We start from the raw sequence: 17,175 nt of genomic DNA on the forward strand, positions 1-17,175 counted from the left end.
GGCTGGGGGCGCCCGGAAGTGCTGTGGAGAACTCAATGGAGGATAGAAGGATTCCAGGGCTGGGGGTGCCCAGAAGTGCTGTGGAGAGCTCACTTGAGGAGGCTAGAAGGACTCCAGGGCTGGGGGTGCCCAGAGGTGCTGTGGAGCTGTGGATAGCTCACTGGAGGAGGCTAGAAGGACTGGGGTGCCCAGAAGCACTGTGGACAGCTGACTCGAGGAGGCTAGAAGGAGTCCAGGGGCTGGGGGCGCCCGAAAGTGCTGTCGCAGCTCACTGGAGGAGGATAGAAGGACTCCAGGGCTGAGGGTGCCCAGAAGTGCTGTGGAGAGCTACCAGGAGGAGGCTAGAAGGACTCCGGGCTGGAGGTGCCCAGAAGTGCTGTGGAGAACTCACTGGAGGAGACTAGAAGGGCTCCAGGGGCTGGGGGTGCCCAGACGTGCTGGGGAAAGCTCACTGGAGGAGGCTAGAAGGAGTCGATGGGCTGGGGGTGCCCAGAAGTGCTGTGGAGAGCTACCAGGAGGAGGCTAGAAGGACTCTAGGAGCTGGGGATGACCAGAAGTGCTGTGGGAGCTCACTGGAGGAGGATAGAAGGACTACAGGGCTGGGGGTGCCCAGAAGTGCTGTGGAGAGCTACCAGGAGGAGGCTAGAAGGACTCTGGGGCTGGGGGTGCCCAAAAGTGCTGTGGAGAGCTCACTGGAGGAGGCTAGAAGGACTTCAGGGCTGGGGGTGCCTAGAAGTGCTGGTGAGAGCTACCTGGAGGAGACCAGAAGGACTCTAGGAGCTGTGGATGACCAGAAGTGCTGTGGAGAGCTGACTCGAGGAGACTAGAAGGACTCCAGGGGCTGGGGGTGCCCATCCGTGCTGTGGAGAGCTCACTGGAGGAGGCTAGAAGGACTCCAGGGGTGAGGGTGCCCAGAAGCACTGTGGACAGCAGATTCAGGGACGCTAGAAAGAGCCCAGGGGCTGGGGGCGCCCGGAAGTGCCATGGGAGCTCACTGGAGGAGGATAGAAGGACTACAGGGTGGGGGTTCCCAAAAGTGCTGGTGAGAGCTATGAGGAGGCGGCTAGAAGGACTCTAGGATCTGGGGATGACCAGAAGTGCTGTGGAGATCTACCAGGAGGAGGCCAGAAGGACTCTAGGAGCTGGGGATGACCAGAAGTGCTGCGGAGAGCTACCAGGAGGAGGCCAGAAGGACTCTAGGAGCTGGGGATGACCAGAAGTGCTGTGGAGAGCTACCAGGAGGAGGCCAGAAGGACTCTAGGAGCTGTGGATGACCAGAAGTGCTGTGAAGAGCTGACTCAAGGAGACTAGAGAAGGACTCCAGGGGCTGGGGGTGCCCAGACGTGCTGTGGAGAGCTCACTGGAGGAGACTAGAGAAGGACTCCAGGGGCTGGGGGTGCCCAGAAGCACTGTGGACAGCTGACTCGAGGAGGCTGGAAGGAGTACAGGGGCTGGGGGCGCCCAGAAGTGCTGTGGAGAGCTGACTCGAGGAGGCTAGAAGGAGTGCAGGGGCTGGGGGCGCGCGGAAGTGCTGTGGAGAGCTCACTGGAGGAGGATAGAAGGATTCCAGGGCTGGGGTTGCCCAGAAGTGCTGTGGATAGCTCACTGGAGGTGGCTAGAAGGACTCCAGGGCTGGGGGTGCCCATAGGTGCTGTGGAAAGCTCACTGGAGGAGGCTAGAAGGACTGGGGTGCCCAGAAGCACTGTGGACAGCTGACTCGAGGAGGCTAGAAGGAGTCCAGGGGCTGGGGGTGCCCGGAAGTGCTGTCGCAGCTCACTGGAGGAGGATAGAAGGACTCCAGGGCTGGGGGTGCCCAGATGTGCTGTGGAGAGCTACCAGGAGGAGGCTAGAAGGACTCTGGGCTGGAGGTGCCCAGAAGTGCTGTGGAGAGCTACCAGGAGGAGGCCAGAAGGACTCTAGGAGCTGGGGGTGACCAGAAGTGCTGTGGAGAACTCACTGGAGAAGGTTAGAAGGACTACAGGGGCTGGGGTGACCAGAAGTGCTGTGGAGAGCTCACAGGAGGAGACTAGAAGGACTCCAGGGGCTGGGGGTGCCCAGAAGTGCAGTGGAGAGCTGACTCGAGGAGGTTAGAAGGAGCCCAGGGGCTGGGGGTGCCCCCCTGTGGGAGCTCACTGGAGGAGGCTAGAAGGTCTTTGGGGCTGGGGGTGCCCAGAGGTGCTGTGGATAGCTCACTGGAGGAGGCTAGAATGAATGGGGGTGACCAGAAGTGCTGTGGAGAGCTGACTCGAGGAGACTAGAAGGTCTCCAGGGGCTGGGGGTGCCCAGAAGGGCTGTGGAGAGCTGACTCGAGGAGACTAGAAGGACTCCGGGGGCTGGGCGTGCCCAGACCTGCTGTGGAGAACTCACTGGAGGAGACTAAAAGGACTCTGGGGCTGGGGTTGCTCGGAAGTGCTGTGGAGAGCTGCCTCGAGGAGGCTAGAGGGACTACAGGGCTGGGGGTGCCCAGAAGTGCTGTGAAAAGCTCACTGGAGGAGACTAGAAGGACTGCAGGGGCTAGGGGTGCCCAGAAGTGCTGTGGAGAGCTCACTGGAGGAGACTAGAAGGACTACAGGGGCTGGGGGTGACTGGATGTGCTGTGGAGAGCTGACTCGAGGAGGCTAGAAGGAGTCCAGGGACTGGGGGTGCCCGGAAGTGTGGTGGAGAGCTCACTGGAGGAGGCTAGAAGGACTCTGGCGGCTGGGGGCACCCGGAAGTGCTGTGGAGAGCTCCATGGAGGAGGCTAGAAGGACTCTAGGGGATGGGGTTGCCCGGAAGTGCTGTGGAGAACTCACTGGAGGAGACTAGAAGGACTCAAGGGGCTGAGGTGCCCAGAAGTGCTGTGGAGAGCTCACTGGAGGAGGCTAGAAGGACTTCAGGGCTTGGGGTGCCTACAAGTGCTGTGGAGTGCTCACTGGAGGAGGCTAGAAGGACTCCAGGGCTGGGGGTGCCTAGAAGTGCTGTGGAGTGCTCACTGGAGGAGGCTAGAAGGACTCCAGGGCTGGGGACACCCAGATGTGCTGTGGAGAGCTCACTGGATGAGGCTAGAAGGACTCTAGGAGCTGGGGACGCCCATAAGTGGTGTGGAGAGCTTCCAGGGGGAGGTTAAAAGGATTGTAGGAGCTGGGGATGACCTGAAATGCAGCATATAGCTCAAAGGATGAGGCTAGAATGACTCTAGGAGCCAGGGAGGACGAGAGGTGCTGTGGAGAGCTTACTGGAGGTGACTAGAAGGACTCTAGGGGCTGGCGATGACCAGAAGTGCTGTGGATTGCTCACTGGAGGAGACTAGAAGGACTCCAGGGCTGGAGTTGCCCAGACGTGCTGTGGAGAGCTCACTAGAGGAGACTAGGACACCCAGGGGCTGGGGGTTGCCCAGAAGTGCTGTGGAGAGCTCCCTGGAGGAGACTAGAAGGACTACAGGGGCTGGGGGTGCCCAGAAGTGCTGTGGAGAGCTCACTGGAGGAGGCAAGAAAGACTCCAGAGGCTGGGGGTGACAAGAGGTCCTGTGGAGAGCTACCTGGGGGAGGTTAGAAGGATTGTAGGAGCTGGGGATGACCTGGAGTGCAGCAGAGAGTTCACTGGATGAGGCTAGAATGACTCTAGGAGCTGGGGGTGCCTAGATGTGCTGTGTAGAGCTCACTGGAGGAGGATAGAAGGACTCCAGGGGTTGGGGGTGCCCAGAAGTGCTGTGGAGAGCTCACCGGAGGAGGCTAGAAGGACTCTAGGAGCTGGGGGTTCCCAGATGTGCTGTGGAGAGCTCACTGGAGGAGGCTAGAAGCATTCTACGATCTAGTGGTGCCCAGAAGTGCTGTGTAGAGTTAACTGGAGGGGGCTAGAAGGACTCCAGGGCTGGGGGTGCCCAGAGGTGCTGTGGAGAGTTCACTGGAGGAGACTAGAAGGACTACAGGGCTGGAGGTGCCCAGAAGTGCTGTGGAGAGCTCACTCGAGGAAACTAGAAGGACTCAGGGGCTGGGGGTGCCCAGAAGTACTGTGGAGAGCTCACTGGAGGTGACTAGAAGGACTACAGGGGCCGAGGGTGACCGGAAGTGCTGTGGAGAGCTGACTCAAGGAGGCTACAAGGAGTCCAGGGGCTGTGGGCGCCCTGAAGTGCTGTGGAGAGCTCACTGGAGGAGGCTAGAAGGACTCTGCGGGCACACGGAAGTGCTGTGGAGAGCTCACTGGAGGAGACTAGAAGGACTCCAGGGGTTGGGGGTGCCCAGAAGTGCTGTGGAGAGCTCACTGGGGGAGGCTAGAAGGACCCCATGGCTGGGGGTGCCCAGAAGTGTTGTGGATAGCTCACTGGAGGAGGATAGAAGGACTTCAGGGCTGGGGGTGCCCAGAAGGGCTGTGGAGAGCTCACTGAAGGAGGCTAGAAGGACTTCAGGGCTGGGAGTGCCCAGAAGGGCTGTGGATAGCTCATTGGAGGAGGCTAGAAGGACTTCAGGGCTGGGAGTGCCCAGAAGGGCAGTGGAGAGCTCATTGTGGAGGAGGCTAGAAGGACTCCAGGGCTGGTGGTGCCCAGATGTGCTGTGGAGAGCTCACTGGATGAGGCTAGAAGGGCTCCAAGGCTGGGGGTGCCTAGAAGTGCTATGGAGAGTTCACTGGAGGAGGCTGGAAGGACTCCAGGGCTGGAGGTGCCCAGAAGTGTTGTGGAGAGCTCACTGGAGGAGGCTAGAATGACTCTAGGGGATGGCAATCACCAGAAGTGCTGTGGAGAGCTCACTGGAGGAGGCTCGAAGGACTCCAGGGGCTGGGGGTGCCCAGAAGTGCTGTGGAGAGCTCACTGGAGGAGACTCGAAGGACTCCAGGGCTGGGGGTGCCCAGAAGTGCTGTGGAGAGCTCACTGGAGGAGACTAGAAGGACTAAAGGGGCTGGGGGTGCCCAGACGTGCTGTGGAGAGCTCACTGGAGGTGACTAGAAGGACTTCAGGCGCTGGGGGTGCCCAGGAGAGCTGTGGAGAGCTCACTGGAGGTGACTAGAAGGACTACAGGGGCTGAGGGTGACCGGAAGTGCTGTGGAGAGCTGACTCGAGGAGGCTACAAGGAGTCCAGGGGCTGGGGGCACCCGGATGTGCTGTGGAGAGCTCACTGGAGGAGGCTAGAAGGACTCCAGGGCTGGAGGAGCCCAGAAGTGCTGTGGAGAGCTCACTGGAGAAGGCTAGAATGACTCTAGGGGCTGGTGATGGCCAGAAGTGCTGTGGATTGTTCACTGGAGGAGGCTAGAATGACTCCAGGGGCTGGGGTGCCCGGAAGTGCTGTGGAGAGCCCACTGGAGGAGGCTGGAAGGACTCCAGGCCTGGAGGTGCCCAGAAGTGCTGTGGAGAGCTCACTGGAGGAGACTAGAATGACTCTAGGGGCTGGCGATGACCAGAAGTGCTGTGGAGAGCTCACTGGAGGAGACTCAAAGGACTCTAGGGCTGGGGGTGCCCAGAAAAGCTGTGGAGAGCTCACTGGAGGAGACGAGAAGGACTAAAGGGGCTGGGGGTGCCCAGACGTGCTGTGGAGAGCTCACTGGAGGTGACTAGAAGGACTACAGGGGCTGAGGGTGACCGGAAGTGCTGTGGAGAGCTGACTCGAGGAGGCTACAAGGAGTCCAGGGGCTGGGGGCACCCCGAAGTGCTGTGGAGAGCTCACTGGAGGAGGCTAGAAAGACTCTAGGAGCTGGGGACGCCCATAAGTGGTGTGGAGAGCTACCAGGGGGAGGTTAAAAGGATTGTAGGAGCTGGGGATAACCTGAAATGCAGCATATAGCTCAAAGGATGAGGCTAGAATGACTCTAGGAGCCAGGGAGGACCAGAGGTGCTGTGGAGAGCTCACTGGAGGTGACTAGAAGGACTCTAGGGGCTGGCGATGACCAGAAGTGCTGTGGATTGCTCACTGGAGTAAGCTAGAAGGACTGCAGGGGCTGGGGATGCCCATAAGTCCTGTGGAGAGCTCACTGGAGGAGACTAGAAGGACTCCAGGGCTGGAGTTGCCCAGACGTGCTGTGGAGAGCTCACTAGAGGAGACTAGGACACCCAGGGGCTGGGGGTTGCCCAGAAGTGCTGTGGAGAGCTCCCTGGAGGAGACTAGAAGGACTACAGGGGCTGGGGTGCCCAGAAGTGCTGTGGAGAGCTCACTGGAGGAGGCAAGAAAGACTCCAGAGTCTGGGGGTGACAAGAGGTCATGTGGAGAGCTACCTGGGGGAGGTTAGAAGGATTGTAGGAGCTGGGGATGACCTGGAGTGCAGCGGAGAGTTCACTGGATGAGGCTAGAATGACTCTAGGAGCTGGGGGTGCCTAGATGTGCTGTGTAGAGCTCACTGGAGGAGGATAGAAGGACTCCAGGGGTTGGGGGTGCCCAGAAGTGCTGTGGAGAGCTCACTGGAGGAGGCTAGAAGGACTCTAGGAGCTGGGGGTTCCCAGATGTGCTGTGGAGAGCTCACTGGAGGAGGCTAGAAGCATTCTACGATCTAGTGGTGCCCAGAAGTGCTGTGTAGAGTTAACTGGAGGGGGCTAGAAGGACTCCAGGGCTGGGGGTGCCCAGAGGTGCTGTGGAGAGTTCACTGGAGGAGACTAGAAGGACTACAGGGCTGGAGATGCCCAGAAGTGCTGTGGAGAGCTCACTCGAGGAAACTAGAAGGACTCAGGGGCTGGGGGTGCCCAGAAGTACTGTGGAGAGCTCACTGGAGGTGACTAGAAGGACTACAGGGGCTGAGGGTGACCAGAAGTGCTGTGGAGGGCTGACTCAAGGAGGCTACAAGGAGTCCAGGGGCTGTGGGCGCCCTGAAGTGCTGTGGAGAGCTCACTGGAGGAGGCTAGAAGGACTCTGCAGGCACACGGAAGTGCTGTGGAGAGCTCACTGGAGGAGACTAGAAGGACTCCAGGTGCTGGGGGTGCCCAGAAGTGCTGTGGAGAGTTCACTGGATGAGGCTAGAAGGACTCCAGGGGTTGGGGGTGCCCAGAAGTGCTGTGGAGAGCTCACTGGGGGTGGCTAGAAGGACCCCAGGGCTGGGGGTGCCCAGAAGTGTTGTGGATAGCTCACTGGAGGAGGATAGAAGGACTTCAGGGCTGGGGGTGCCCAGAAGGGCTGTGGAGAGCTCACTGAAGGAGGCTAGAAGGACTTCAGGGCTGGGAGTGCCCAGAAGGGCTGTGGATAGCTCATTGGAGGAGGCTAGAAGGACTTCAGGGCTGGGATTGCCCAGAAGGGCAGTGGAGAGCTCATTGGAGGAGGCTAGAAGGACTCCAAGGCTGGGGGTGCCTAGAAGTGCTATGGAGAGCTCACTGGAGGAGGCTGGAAAGACTCCAGGGCTGGAGGTGCCCAGAAGTGTTGTGGAGAGCTCACTGGAGGAGGCTAGAATGACTCTAGGGGATGGCAATCACCAGAAGCGCTGTGGAGAGCTCACTGGAGGAGGCTCGAAGGACTCCAGGGGCTGGGGGTGCCCAGAAGTGCTGTGGAGAGCTCACTGGAGGAGACTCGAAGGTCTCCAGGGCTGGGGGTGCCCAGAAGTGCTGTGGAGAGCTCACTGGAGGAGACTAGAAGGATTTAAGGGGCTGGGGGTGCCCAGACGTGCCGTGGAGAGCTCACTGGAGGTGACTAGAAGGACTTCAGGCGCTGGGGGTGACCGGAAGTGCTGTGGAGAGCTGACTCGAGGAGGCTACAAGGAGTCCAGGGGCTGGGGGCACCCGGATGTGCTGTGGAGAGCTCACTGGAGGAGGCTAGAAGGACTCCAGGGCTGGAGGTGCCCAGAAGTGCTGTGGAGAGCTCACTGGAGAAGGCTAGAATGACTCTAGGGGCTGGTGATGGCCAGAAGTGCTGTGGATTGTTCACTGGAGGAGGCTAGAATGACTCCAGGGGCTGGGGTGCCCGGAAGTGCTGTGGAGAGCCCACTGGAGGAGGCTGGAAGGACTCCAGGCCTGGAGGTGCCCAGAAGTGCTGTGGAGAGTTCACTGGAGGAGACTAGAATGACTCTAGGGGCTGGCGATGACCAGAAGTGCTGTGGAGAGCTCACTGGAGGAGACTCAAAGGACTCCAGGGCTGGGGGTGCCCAGAAAAGCTGTGGAGAGCTCACTGGAGGTGACTAGAAGGACTACAGGGGCTGAGGGTGACCGGAAGTGCTGTGGAGAGCTGACTCGAGGAGGCTACAAGGAGTCCAGGGGCTGGGGGCACCCGGATGTGCTGTGGAGAGCTCACTGGAGGAGGCTAGAAGGACTCCAGGGCTGGAGGTGCCCAGAAGTGCTGTGGAGAGCTCACTGGAGAAGGCTAGAATGACTCTAGGGGCTGGTGATGGCCAGAAGTGCTGTGGATTGTTCACTGGAGGAGGCTAGAATTACTCCAGGGACTGGGGTGCCCGGAAGTGCTGTGGAGAGCCCACTGGAGGAGGCTGGAAGGACTCCAGGCCTGGAGGTGCCCAGAAGTGCTGTGGAGAGCTCACTGGAGGAGACTAGAATGACTCTATGGGCTGGCGATGACCAGAAGTGCTGTGGAGAGCTCACTGGAGGAGACTCAAAGGACTCCAGGGCTGGGGGTGCCCAGAAAAGCTGTGGAGAGCTCACTGGAGGAGACTAGAAGGACTAAAGGGGCTGGGGGTGCCCAGACGTGCTGTGGAGAGCTCACTGGAGGTGACTAGAAGGACTACAGGGGCTGAGGGTGACCGGAGGTGCTGTGGAGAGCTGACTCGAGGAGGCTACAAGGAGTCCAGGGGCTGGGGGCACCCCGAAGTGCTGTGGAGAGCCCACTGGAGGAGGCTGGAAGGACTCAGGGGGCTGGGGGCACCCAGACGTGCTGTGGAGAGCTCACTGGAGGAGACTAGAATGACTCTAGGGGCTGGCGATGACCAGAAGTGCTGTGGAGAGCTCACTGGAGGAGACTCAAAGGACTCCAGGGCTGGGGGTGCCCAGAAAAGCCGTGGAGAGCTCACTGGAGGAGACTAGAAGGACTAAAGGGGCTGGGGGTGCCCAGACGTGCTGTGGAGAGCTCACTGGAGGTGACTAGAAGGACTACAGGGGCTGAGGGTGACCGGAAGTGCTGTGGGGAGCTGACTCGAGGAGGCTACAAGGAGTCCAGGGGCTGGGGGCACCCCGAAGTGCTGTGGAGAGCTCACTGGAGGAGGCTAGAAGGACTCAGGGGGCTGGGGGCACCCGGATGTGCTGTGGAGAGCTCACTGGAGGAGGCTCGAAGGACTCCAGGGACTGGGGGTGCCCAGAAGTGTTGTGGAGAGCTCAGTGGAGGAGACTCGAAGGACTCCAGGGCTGGGAGTGCCCAGAAGTGCTGTGGAGAGCTCACTGGAGGAGACTAGAAGGACTAAAGGGGCTGGGGGTGCCCAGACATGCTGTGGACACTGGAGGTGACTAGAAGGACTACAGGGGCTGAGGGTGACCGGAAGTGCTGTGGAGAGCTGACTCAAGGAGGCTACAAGGAGTCCAGGGGCTGGGGGCACCCGGATGTGCTGTGGAGAGCTCACTGGAGGAGGCTAGAAGGACTCCAGGGATGGAGGTGCCCAGAAGTGCTGTGGAGAGCTCACTGGAGAAGGCTAGAATGACTCTAGGGGATGGCAATCACCAGAAGTGCTGTGGAGAGCTCACTGGAGGAGGCTCGAAGGACTCCAGGGGCTGGGGGTGCCCAGAAGTGCTGTGGAGAGCTCACTGGAGGAGACTCGAAGGACTCCAAGGCTGGGGGTGCCCAGAAGTGCTGTGGAGAGCTCACTGGAGGAGACTAGAAGGACTAAAGGGGCTGGGGGTGCCCAGACGTGCTGTGGAGAGCTCACTGGAGGTGACTAAAAGGACTTCAGGCGCTGGGGGTGCCCAGGAGTGCTGTGGAGAGCTCACTGGAGGTGACTAGAAGGACTACAGGGGCTGAGGGTGGCCGGAAGTGCTGTGGAGAGCTGATTCGAGGAGGCTACAAGGAGTCCAGGGGCTGGGGGCACCCGGATGTGCTGTGGAGAGCTCACTGGAGGAGGCTAGAAGGACTCCAGGGCTGGAGGTGCCCAGAAGTGCTGTGGAGAGCTCACTGGAGAAGGCTAGAATGACTCTAGGGGCTGGTGATGGCCAGAAGTGCTGTGGATTGTTCACTGGAGGAGGCTAGAATGACTCCAGGGGCTGGGGTGCCCGGAAGTGCTGTGGAGAGCCCACTGCAGGAGGCTGGAAGGACTCCAGGCCTGGAGGAGCCCAGAAGTGCTGTGGGGAGCTCACTGGAGGAGACTAGAATGACTCTAGGGGCTGGCGATGACCAGAAGTGCTGTGGAGAGCTCACTGGAGGAGACTCAAAGGACTCCAGGGCTGGGGGTGCCCAGAAAAGCCGTGGAGAGCTCACTGGAGGAGACTAGAAGGACTAAAGGGGCTGGGGGTGCCCAGACGTGCTGTGGAGAGCTCACTGGAGGTGACTAGAAGGACTACAGGGGCTGAGGGTGACCGGAAGTGCTGTGGGGAGCTGACTCGAGGAGGCTACAAGGAGTCCAGGGGCTGGGGGCACCCCGAAGTGCTGTGGAGAGCTCACTGGAGGAGGCTAGAAGGACTCAGGGGGCTGGGGGCACCCGGATGTGCTGTGGAGAGCTCACTGGAGGAGGCTCGAAGGACTCCAGGGACTGGGGGTGCCCAGAAGTGTTGTGGAGAGCTCAGTGGAGGAGACTCGAAGGACTCCAGGGCTGGGAGTGCCCAGAAGTGCTGTGGAGAGCTCACTGGAGGAGACTAGAAGGACTAAAGGGGCTGGGGGTGCCCAGACATGCTGTGGACACTGGAGGTGACTAGAAGGACTACAGGGGCTGAGGGTGACCGGAAGTGCTGTGGAGAGCTGACTCAAGGAGGCTACAAGGAGTCCAGGGGCTGGGGGCACCCGGATGTGCTGTGGAGAGCTCACTGGAGGAGGCTAGAAGGACTCCAGGGATGGAGGTGCCCAGAAGTGCTGTGGAGAGCTCACTGGAGAAGGCTAGAATGACTCTAGGGGCTGGCGATGGCCAGAAGTGCTGTGGATTGTTCACTGGAGGAGGCTAGAATGACTCCAGGGGCTGGGCCGCCCAGAAGTGCTGTGGAGAGCTCACTGGAGGAGGCTTGTAGGACTCTAGGGTCTGGTGTGGCCAGATCTGCTGTGGAGAGCTCACTGGAGGAGGCTAGAAGGACTCCAGGGGTTGGGGGTGCCCAGAACAGCTGTGGAGAGCTCACTGTAGGAGGCTAGAAGGACTCCAGGGCTGGGGGTGCCCAGAAGTGCTGTGGAGAGCGCACTGGATGAGGCTAGAAGGACTCCAGGGGCTAGGGGCATCCCAGAACTGCTGTGAAGAGCTCACTGGAGGAGGCTAGAGGGACTCTAGAAGCTGGGGCGCCCAGAAGTGCTGGGGAGAGGTACCTGGGGACGTTTGAAGTGTTGTAGGGGCTGGGGGTGACCTGAAGTGCAGTGGAGAGCTCACTGGATGATGCTAGAATGACTCTACGAGTCAGGGATAACCAGAGGTGCTGTGGAGAGCTCACTGGAGGAGACTAGAAGGACTCTAGGAGCTGGGGGTGCCCAGATGTGCTGTGGAGAGCTCACTGGATGAGGCTAGAAGGACTCTAGGGGCTGGGGTCCCCAGATGTGCTGTGGAGAGCTCACAGGAGGAGGCTAGGAGGACTACAGGGGCTGGGTGTGCCCAGAAGTGCTGTGGAGAGCTCACTGGAGGAGGATAGAAGGACTCTAGAGACTGGGGTGCCCAGAAGTGCCTCACCTCGCTCTCCTCTCCATCTCCTACTATTTTCCAATACCCTTACCCTGCTCTCCTTTCCTTCTACTACTATCTTCCAATACCCTCACCTCGCTCTCCTCTCCCTTTCCTACTATCTTCTGACATCCTTACCTTCCTCTCCTAGTATCGTCCAATACACTCCCCTTGTTCTTCACCCCCTCTCCTACTATCTTCCAACACCCTCACCTTGCACTCCTCTCCCTGCTCTACTATCTTTCAATACCATCCAATTGCACTCCTCTCCCTCTACCAGTATCTTCCAATTGCCCCACCCTGCTCCCCTCTCCCCTCCTATCTCCCAATACACCCACCTTGCTCTCCACTCCCTCTCCTATCTCCCAATACCCTAATCTTGCTCTACAGTCTCTCTCCTACTATCCTCTCCTACTATCTTCCAATGCCCTCACCTTGCACTCTTCTCCCTCTCCTAGTATCTCCCAATACACTCACCTTGCTCTCCACTCCCTCTCCTATCTTCCAATACCCTCATCTTGCTCTACAGTCCCTCTCCTATGATCTTCCAACACCCTCACATTTCTCTCCTCTTCCTCTCCTACTATCTTCCAATGCCCTCACCTTCCTCTCCACCCCCTCTCCTACTATCGTCTAATACCCTCTCCTTGCTCTCCTCTCCCTCTCCTACTATCTTCCAATGCCTTCAACTTGCTCTACGCTCCCTCTCCTACTATCTTTCAATGCCCTCACCTTGATGTTTTGTCCTACTTTCTTGCATCGTTCTCGCCTGCTGCTTCTCAACCTCTTCTACTATCTTCCACAATCCTGCCTTGAATTCATCACTCTCTCCTGCAAGTGCTTCCTCTTTCACCCCATTAAACGCCTCTCTATTTCACATCTTTCCACGTGAAATGTGTGCTCTGACCTCATTTGACCTTGTTTTTCTTGTGCCCGCAGAGCAGCGCAAGCAGTACTCACAGGCCATTGTGAGTCTACATGACAAGTTTCATCACCGAGTGGAGGTAAGGAAGAGCAAGCAGGGGTCAAATGTCCGCCCCAACCCCCCACTCCCCTCTTGATGCGTACACACATCCCTAAGGAAGTCACTGATTGGCTTTATGGTACCCTAGCCTTACCATCCCATCCTGTCACCCTAGCCTTATCCTCCCATCCTGTCACCCTAGCCTTATAATCCCAACCGGTCACCCTAGCCTTACCCTCCCATCCTGTCACCCTAGCCTTATTATCCCATCCTGTCACCCTAGACTTACCCTCCCATCCTGTCATCCTAGCCTTACCATCCCATCCTGTCACCCTAGCCTTACCCTCCCATCCTGTCACCCTAGCCTTATCATCCCATCCTGTCACCCTAGCCTTACCCTCCCATCCTGTCACCATAGCCTTATCATCCTATCCTGTCACCCTAGCCTTACCCTCCCATACTGTCACCCTAGCCTTACCATCCCATCCTGTCACCCTAGCCTTACCCTCCCATCCTGTCACCCTAGCCTTACCCTCCCATCCTGTCACCCTAGCCTTATCATCCCATCCTGTCACCCTATCCTTCTCCTCCCAATCTGTCACCCTAGCCTTACCCTCCCATCCTGTCACCCTAGCCTTACCCTCCCATCCTGTCACCCTAGCCTTACCCTCCCATCCCGAGCCTTACCCTCCCATCCTGTCACCCTAGCCTTACCCTCCCATCCTGTCACCCTAGCCTTACCCTCCCATCCTGTCACCCTAGCCTTATCATCCCGCCCTGTCACCCTAGCCTTACCCTCCCGTCCTGTCACCCTAGCCTTATCATCCCGTCCTGTCACCCTAGCCTTACCCTCCCGTCCTGTCACCATAGCCTTATCATCCCATCCTGTCACCCTAGCCTTACCATCCCGTCCTGTCACCCTAGCCTTACCCTCCCGTCCTGTCACCCTAGCCTTTTCATCCCATCCTGTCACCCTAGCCTTATCCTCCCGTCCTGTCACCCTAGCCTTACCCTCCCATCCTTTCACCATAGCCTTATCATCCCATCCTGTCACCCTAGCCTTACCCTCCCATCCTGTCACCCTAGCCTTACCTTCCCATCCTGTCACCCTAGCCTTACCCTCCCATCCTGTCACCATAGCCTTACCATCCCATCCTGTCACCCTAGCCTTACCATCCCATCCTGTCACCCTAGCCTTACCCTCCCATCCTGTCACCCTAGCCTTACCATCCCATCCTGTCACCCTAGCCTTACCCTCCCATCCTGTCACCCTAGCCTTACCATCCCATCCTGTCACCATAGCCTTATCATCCCATCCTGTCACCCTAGCCTTACCATCCCATCCTGTCACCCTAGCCTTACCCTCCCATCCTGTCACTATAGCCTTATCATCCCATCCTGTCACCCTAGCCTTACCATCCCATCCTGTCACCCTATCCTTACCCTCCCATCCTGTCACCCTAGCCTTACCATCCCATCCTGTCACCCTAGCCTTACCCTCCCATCCTGTCACCCTAGCCTTACCATCCCATCCTGTCACCCTAGCCTTACCCTCCCACCCTGTCACCATAGCCTTATCATCCCATCCTGTCAACCTAGCCTTATCCTCCCAAAGAAAGGGTCCCTCCTATCCTATGGTACGGCACATCCACCAAGACAAAGGAGCACATTAACCCACAAAACATCAAAGAGTGCCATGAGTTACACATCAGCACCCCCCCACCCCCAAAGTTGAAAAAGTCAAAAAAGATCACAACAAACAGTCCCGGCTCACAAGCAGCAAGGGCATGCTCAACATACAGTCTTCACCCACTCACAGGACACTCACCGAACTCACACCAACATACTCATGGGGCACTCCAAGAGGGACCTCACCCAACCATAGCACACTCTTAGCCAAAGAACACATAGACATAACCCAATCACAGCACACTTACAACCATCCAAATAATACATTGTGTTGTAGCAACATGAAGCCTCTTTTGTGCTGGATGGAATTACAAATAATGACAGCAGACCAAATAATCGGGCAGACTCGAGGAACATGTCAAAGTACTACTTTAGTCTCAGTTAATAAAGTAGGGAGACTGACAGGCATCGGACTGATGCATGGCCACTCCCACCTTAGCTTCATCACATATGGGTCTTATACGCCAATATATGTCATATATGATGTCATTCTACTATTGAGGGATTGATTAAGGGAACATATCCACTTATAGAGCATATAAGGATTAGTGCGTCATTGGCTGCCCCTTGTCTGTATGGCATGCCTTGAACTACCTCTACTGATTATAATGGACAAAATATCAGTGGATTGGTCTATGCTACATTGCATGTTAGGTTGTTTCTCAACCCACTGATTGGTTGGCATGCTATCCCAACATTGGGCTTTTGGCTCTTTAGCAGCACGTATGTGCAACAAAAAGTAGGTCTTTGAATGCCGTCAGACTACTCCCCGTTTTCCCAATTAGTCCATCATCTCTCATTGGTCGGCCATGAGCCAAAGTCTTCTCTTTGTAGTTGGCCTTGCTGACTGCTCACTGGCCTGGAACATTCAAGGGAGTGTAAGCACATGACTATCTTCATCTGAGGCTTAATGAATAGCCCTTGCTCTCTTCTTTGAAATCACATGTTAGCAGACCATGAATGTGTCCATTTCAGCCTCTTATTTACTGCTATTTAAGGTAATCATGCAGGGTGCTGTTGCTCCTCTTAGCCTCTAGACACTTGCTCACTCTACCTCATATGAACTTTGGACACTTTTAATTGACCAACAGTTTGGCTCTCCCAGATGTTTTCTTCTTCTTCAATCTATGAGGAATGTCCCACATTCAGAGTTTATGCATGTTACTGCCTTTATGCTCTGTGCTTATTCCTTAAAATAGCATCGTTAGCTCTGGGCCAACCTTGACTCATCGTCAGTTCTGCACACTGAGCTGTTCTCCCATGTCTCGTGATTATATGGCCTTCGTCTGTCTCTGAGGTAGCTTGGTTGAATTCGACACAAGCCTTCGTCCCTTTTCCTATTATGGCTGTCCTGGCCAAGTTATATATTCCTCTATGGCAAGCCGCTACATGTTTCCTTTCTTCCTTGCGTTACTTAGTATTCACAGTTATTGGTCAGTAAGTCACTTTATCTTCATTGTTTCCATGATTATTTTAGCTTTAGGTACATGTTTCTCCAGGTGCTTCAGTTACATTGTTACTCTTAAGAATTTTCATTTTGTTTCTACCCTCACCTGTACACTCACTGACATTCCCTGGCTTCTAACATCACCTGTTCATGCTCTGAGATTACCTGGACTCTCACCCCAGAGGTGGACTCACTGACATTACCTGGTTTCTATCCTCACCTGTGCATGCTCAGAGTTTACCTGGACTCTCAGCCCACCTGTGCACTCTCTGACATTCCCTGGTTTCTCCTCTCACCTGCACAGTCTCCGGTATTACCTGGTCCATCATCAGCCATTTACATTCCATAACATTACTTGGAGCCTCACCTCACTAGTATGCTTTCTGATGATATTTGGCTTATCACACAACCAGTATTCTCTTTGACATTACACGCTTGTTGCATCGCATGCATGCACTCTGACATTACATGATACATTGCTGCACATCTGTGTTTGCTGGCATTACCTGCTTTACCACCACACCTGTTCGCTCTCTGACATTACGCAGTTTATCACCTCACTTGTAGGATCTGCTGCATCAACTGGTTTATCATGACATTACCTAGCCCCTCACTTCACCTGTGCTCATTCTCTGACACTCCCTGGCCCCTCACTTCACCTGTGCTCATTCTCTGACACTCCCTGGCCCCTCACTTCACCTGTACTCATTCTCTGTCACCGCCTAGCCCCTCACTTCACCTGTACTTATTCTCTGACACCGCCTTGCCCCTCACTTCACCTGTACTCATTCTCTGACACCGCCTAGCCCCTCACTTCACCTGTACTCATTCTCTGACACTCCCTAGCCCCTCACTTCACCTGTACTCATTCACTGACACCGCCTAGCCCCTCACTTCACCTGTACTCATTCTCTGACACCGCCTTGCCCCTCACTTCACCTGTACTCATTCTCTGACACCACCTAGTCCCTCACTTCACGTGTACTCATTCTCTGACACTGCCTAGCCCCTCACTTCACCTGTACTCATTCTCTGACACCGCCTAGTCCCTCACTTCACCTGTACTCATTCTCTGACACCGCCTAGCCCCTCACTTCACCTGTACTCATTCTCTGACACCGCCTTGTCCCTCACTTCACCTGTACTCATTCTCTGACACCGCCTAGCCCCTCACTTCACCTGTACTCATTCTCTGACACCACCTTGCCCCTCACTTCACCTGTACTCATTCTCTGATACTACCTAGCCCTTCATTTCACCTGTACTCTTTCTCTGACACTACCTAGCCCCACACTTCACCTGTACTCTTTCCCTGACACTACCTAGCCCCTCACTTCACCTGTACTCTTTCCCTGACACTACCTAGCCCCTCACTTCATCTGTACTCTTTCCCTGACACTACCTAGCCCCTCAC

General features: G+C 56.8%; 1 protein-coding gene across 2 annotated transcripts in view; it reads left to right on the top strand.

Moving 5' to 3' along the window:
• Positions 1-17,175, top strand: part of EPS8L3 (EPS8 signaling adaptor L3) — a 467,503-nt gene that overhangs the window by 275,758 nt on the left and 174,570 nt on the right. For both annotated transcript variants that reach the window (XM_069632978.1, XM_069632979.1), the window contains exon 4: positions 12,601-12,665. In XM_069632978.1, coding sequence (XP_069489079.1) covers positions 12,601-12,665 — 65 coding nt within the window. The remainder of the gene's footprint in view (positions 1-12,600; positions 12,666-17,175) is intronic.

Source organism: Ambystoma mexicanum, chromosome 13 (genome assembly GCF_040938575.1).
Source record: "Ambystoma mexicanum isolate Mex_15411 chromosome 13, UKY_AmexF1_1, whole genome shotgun sequence".
Lineage (NCBI taxonomy): Eukaryota > Metazoa > Chordata > Amphibia > Caudata > Ambystomatidae > Ambystoma > Ambystoma mexicanum.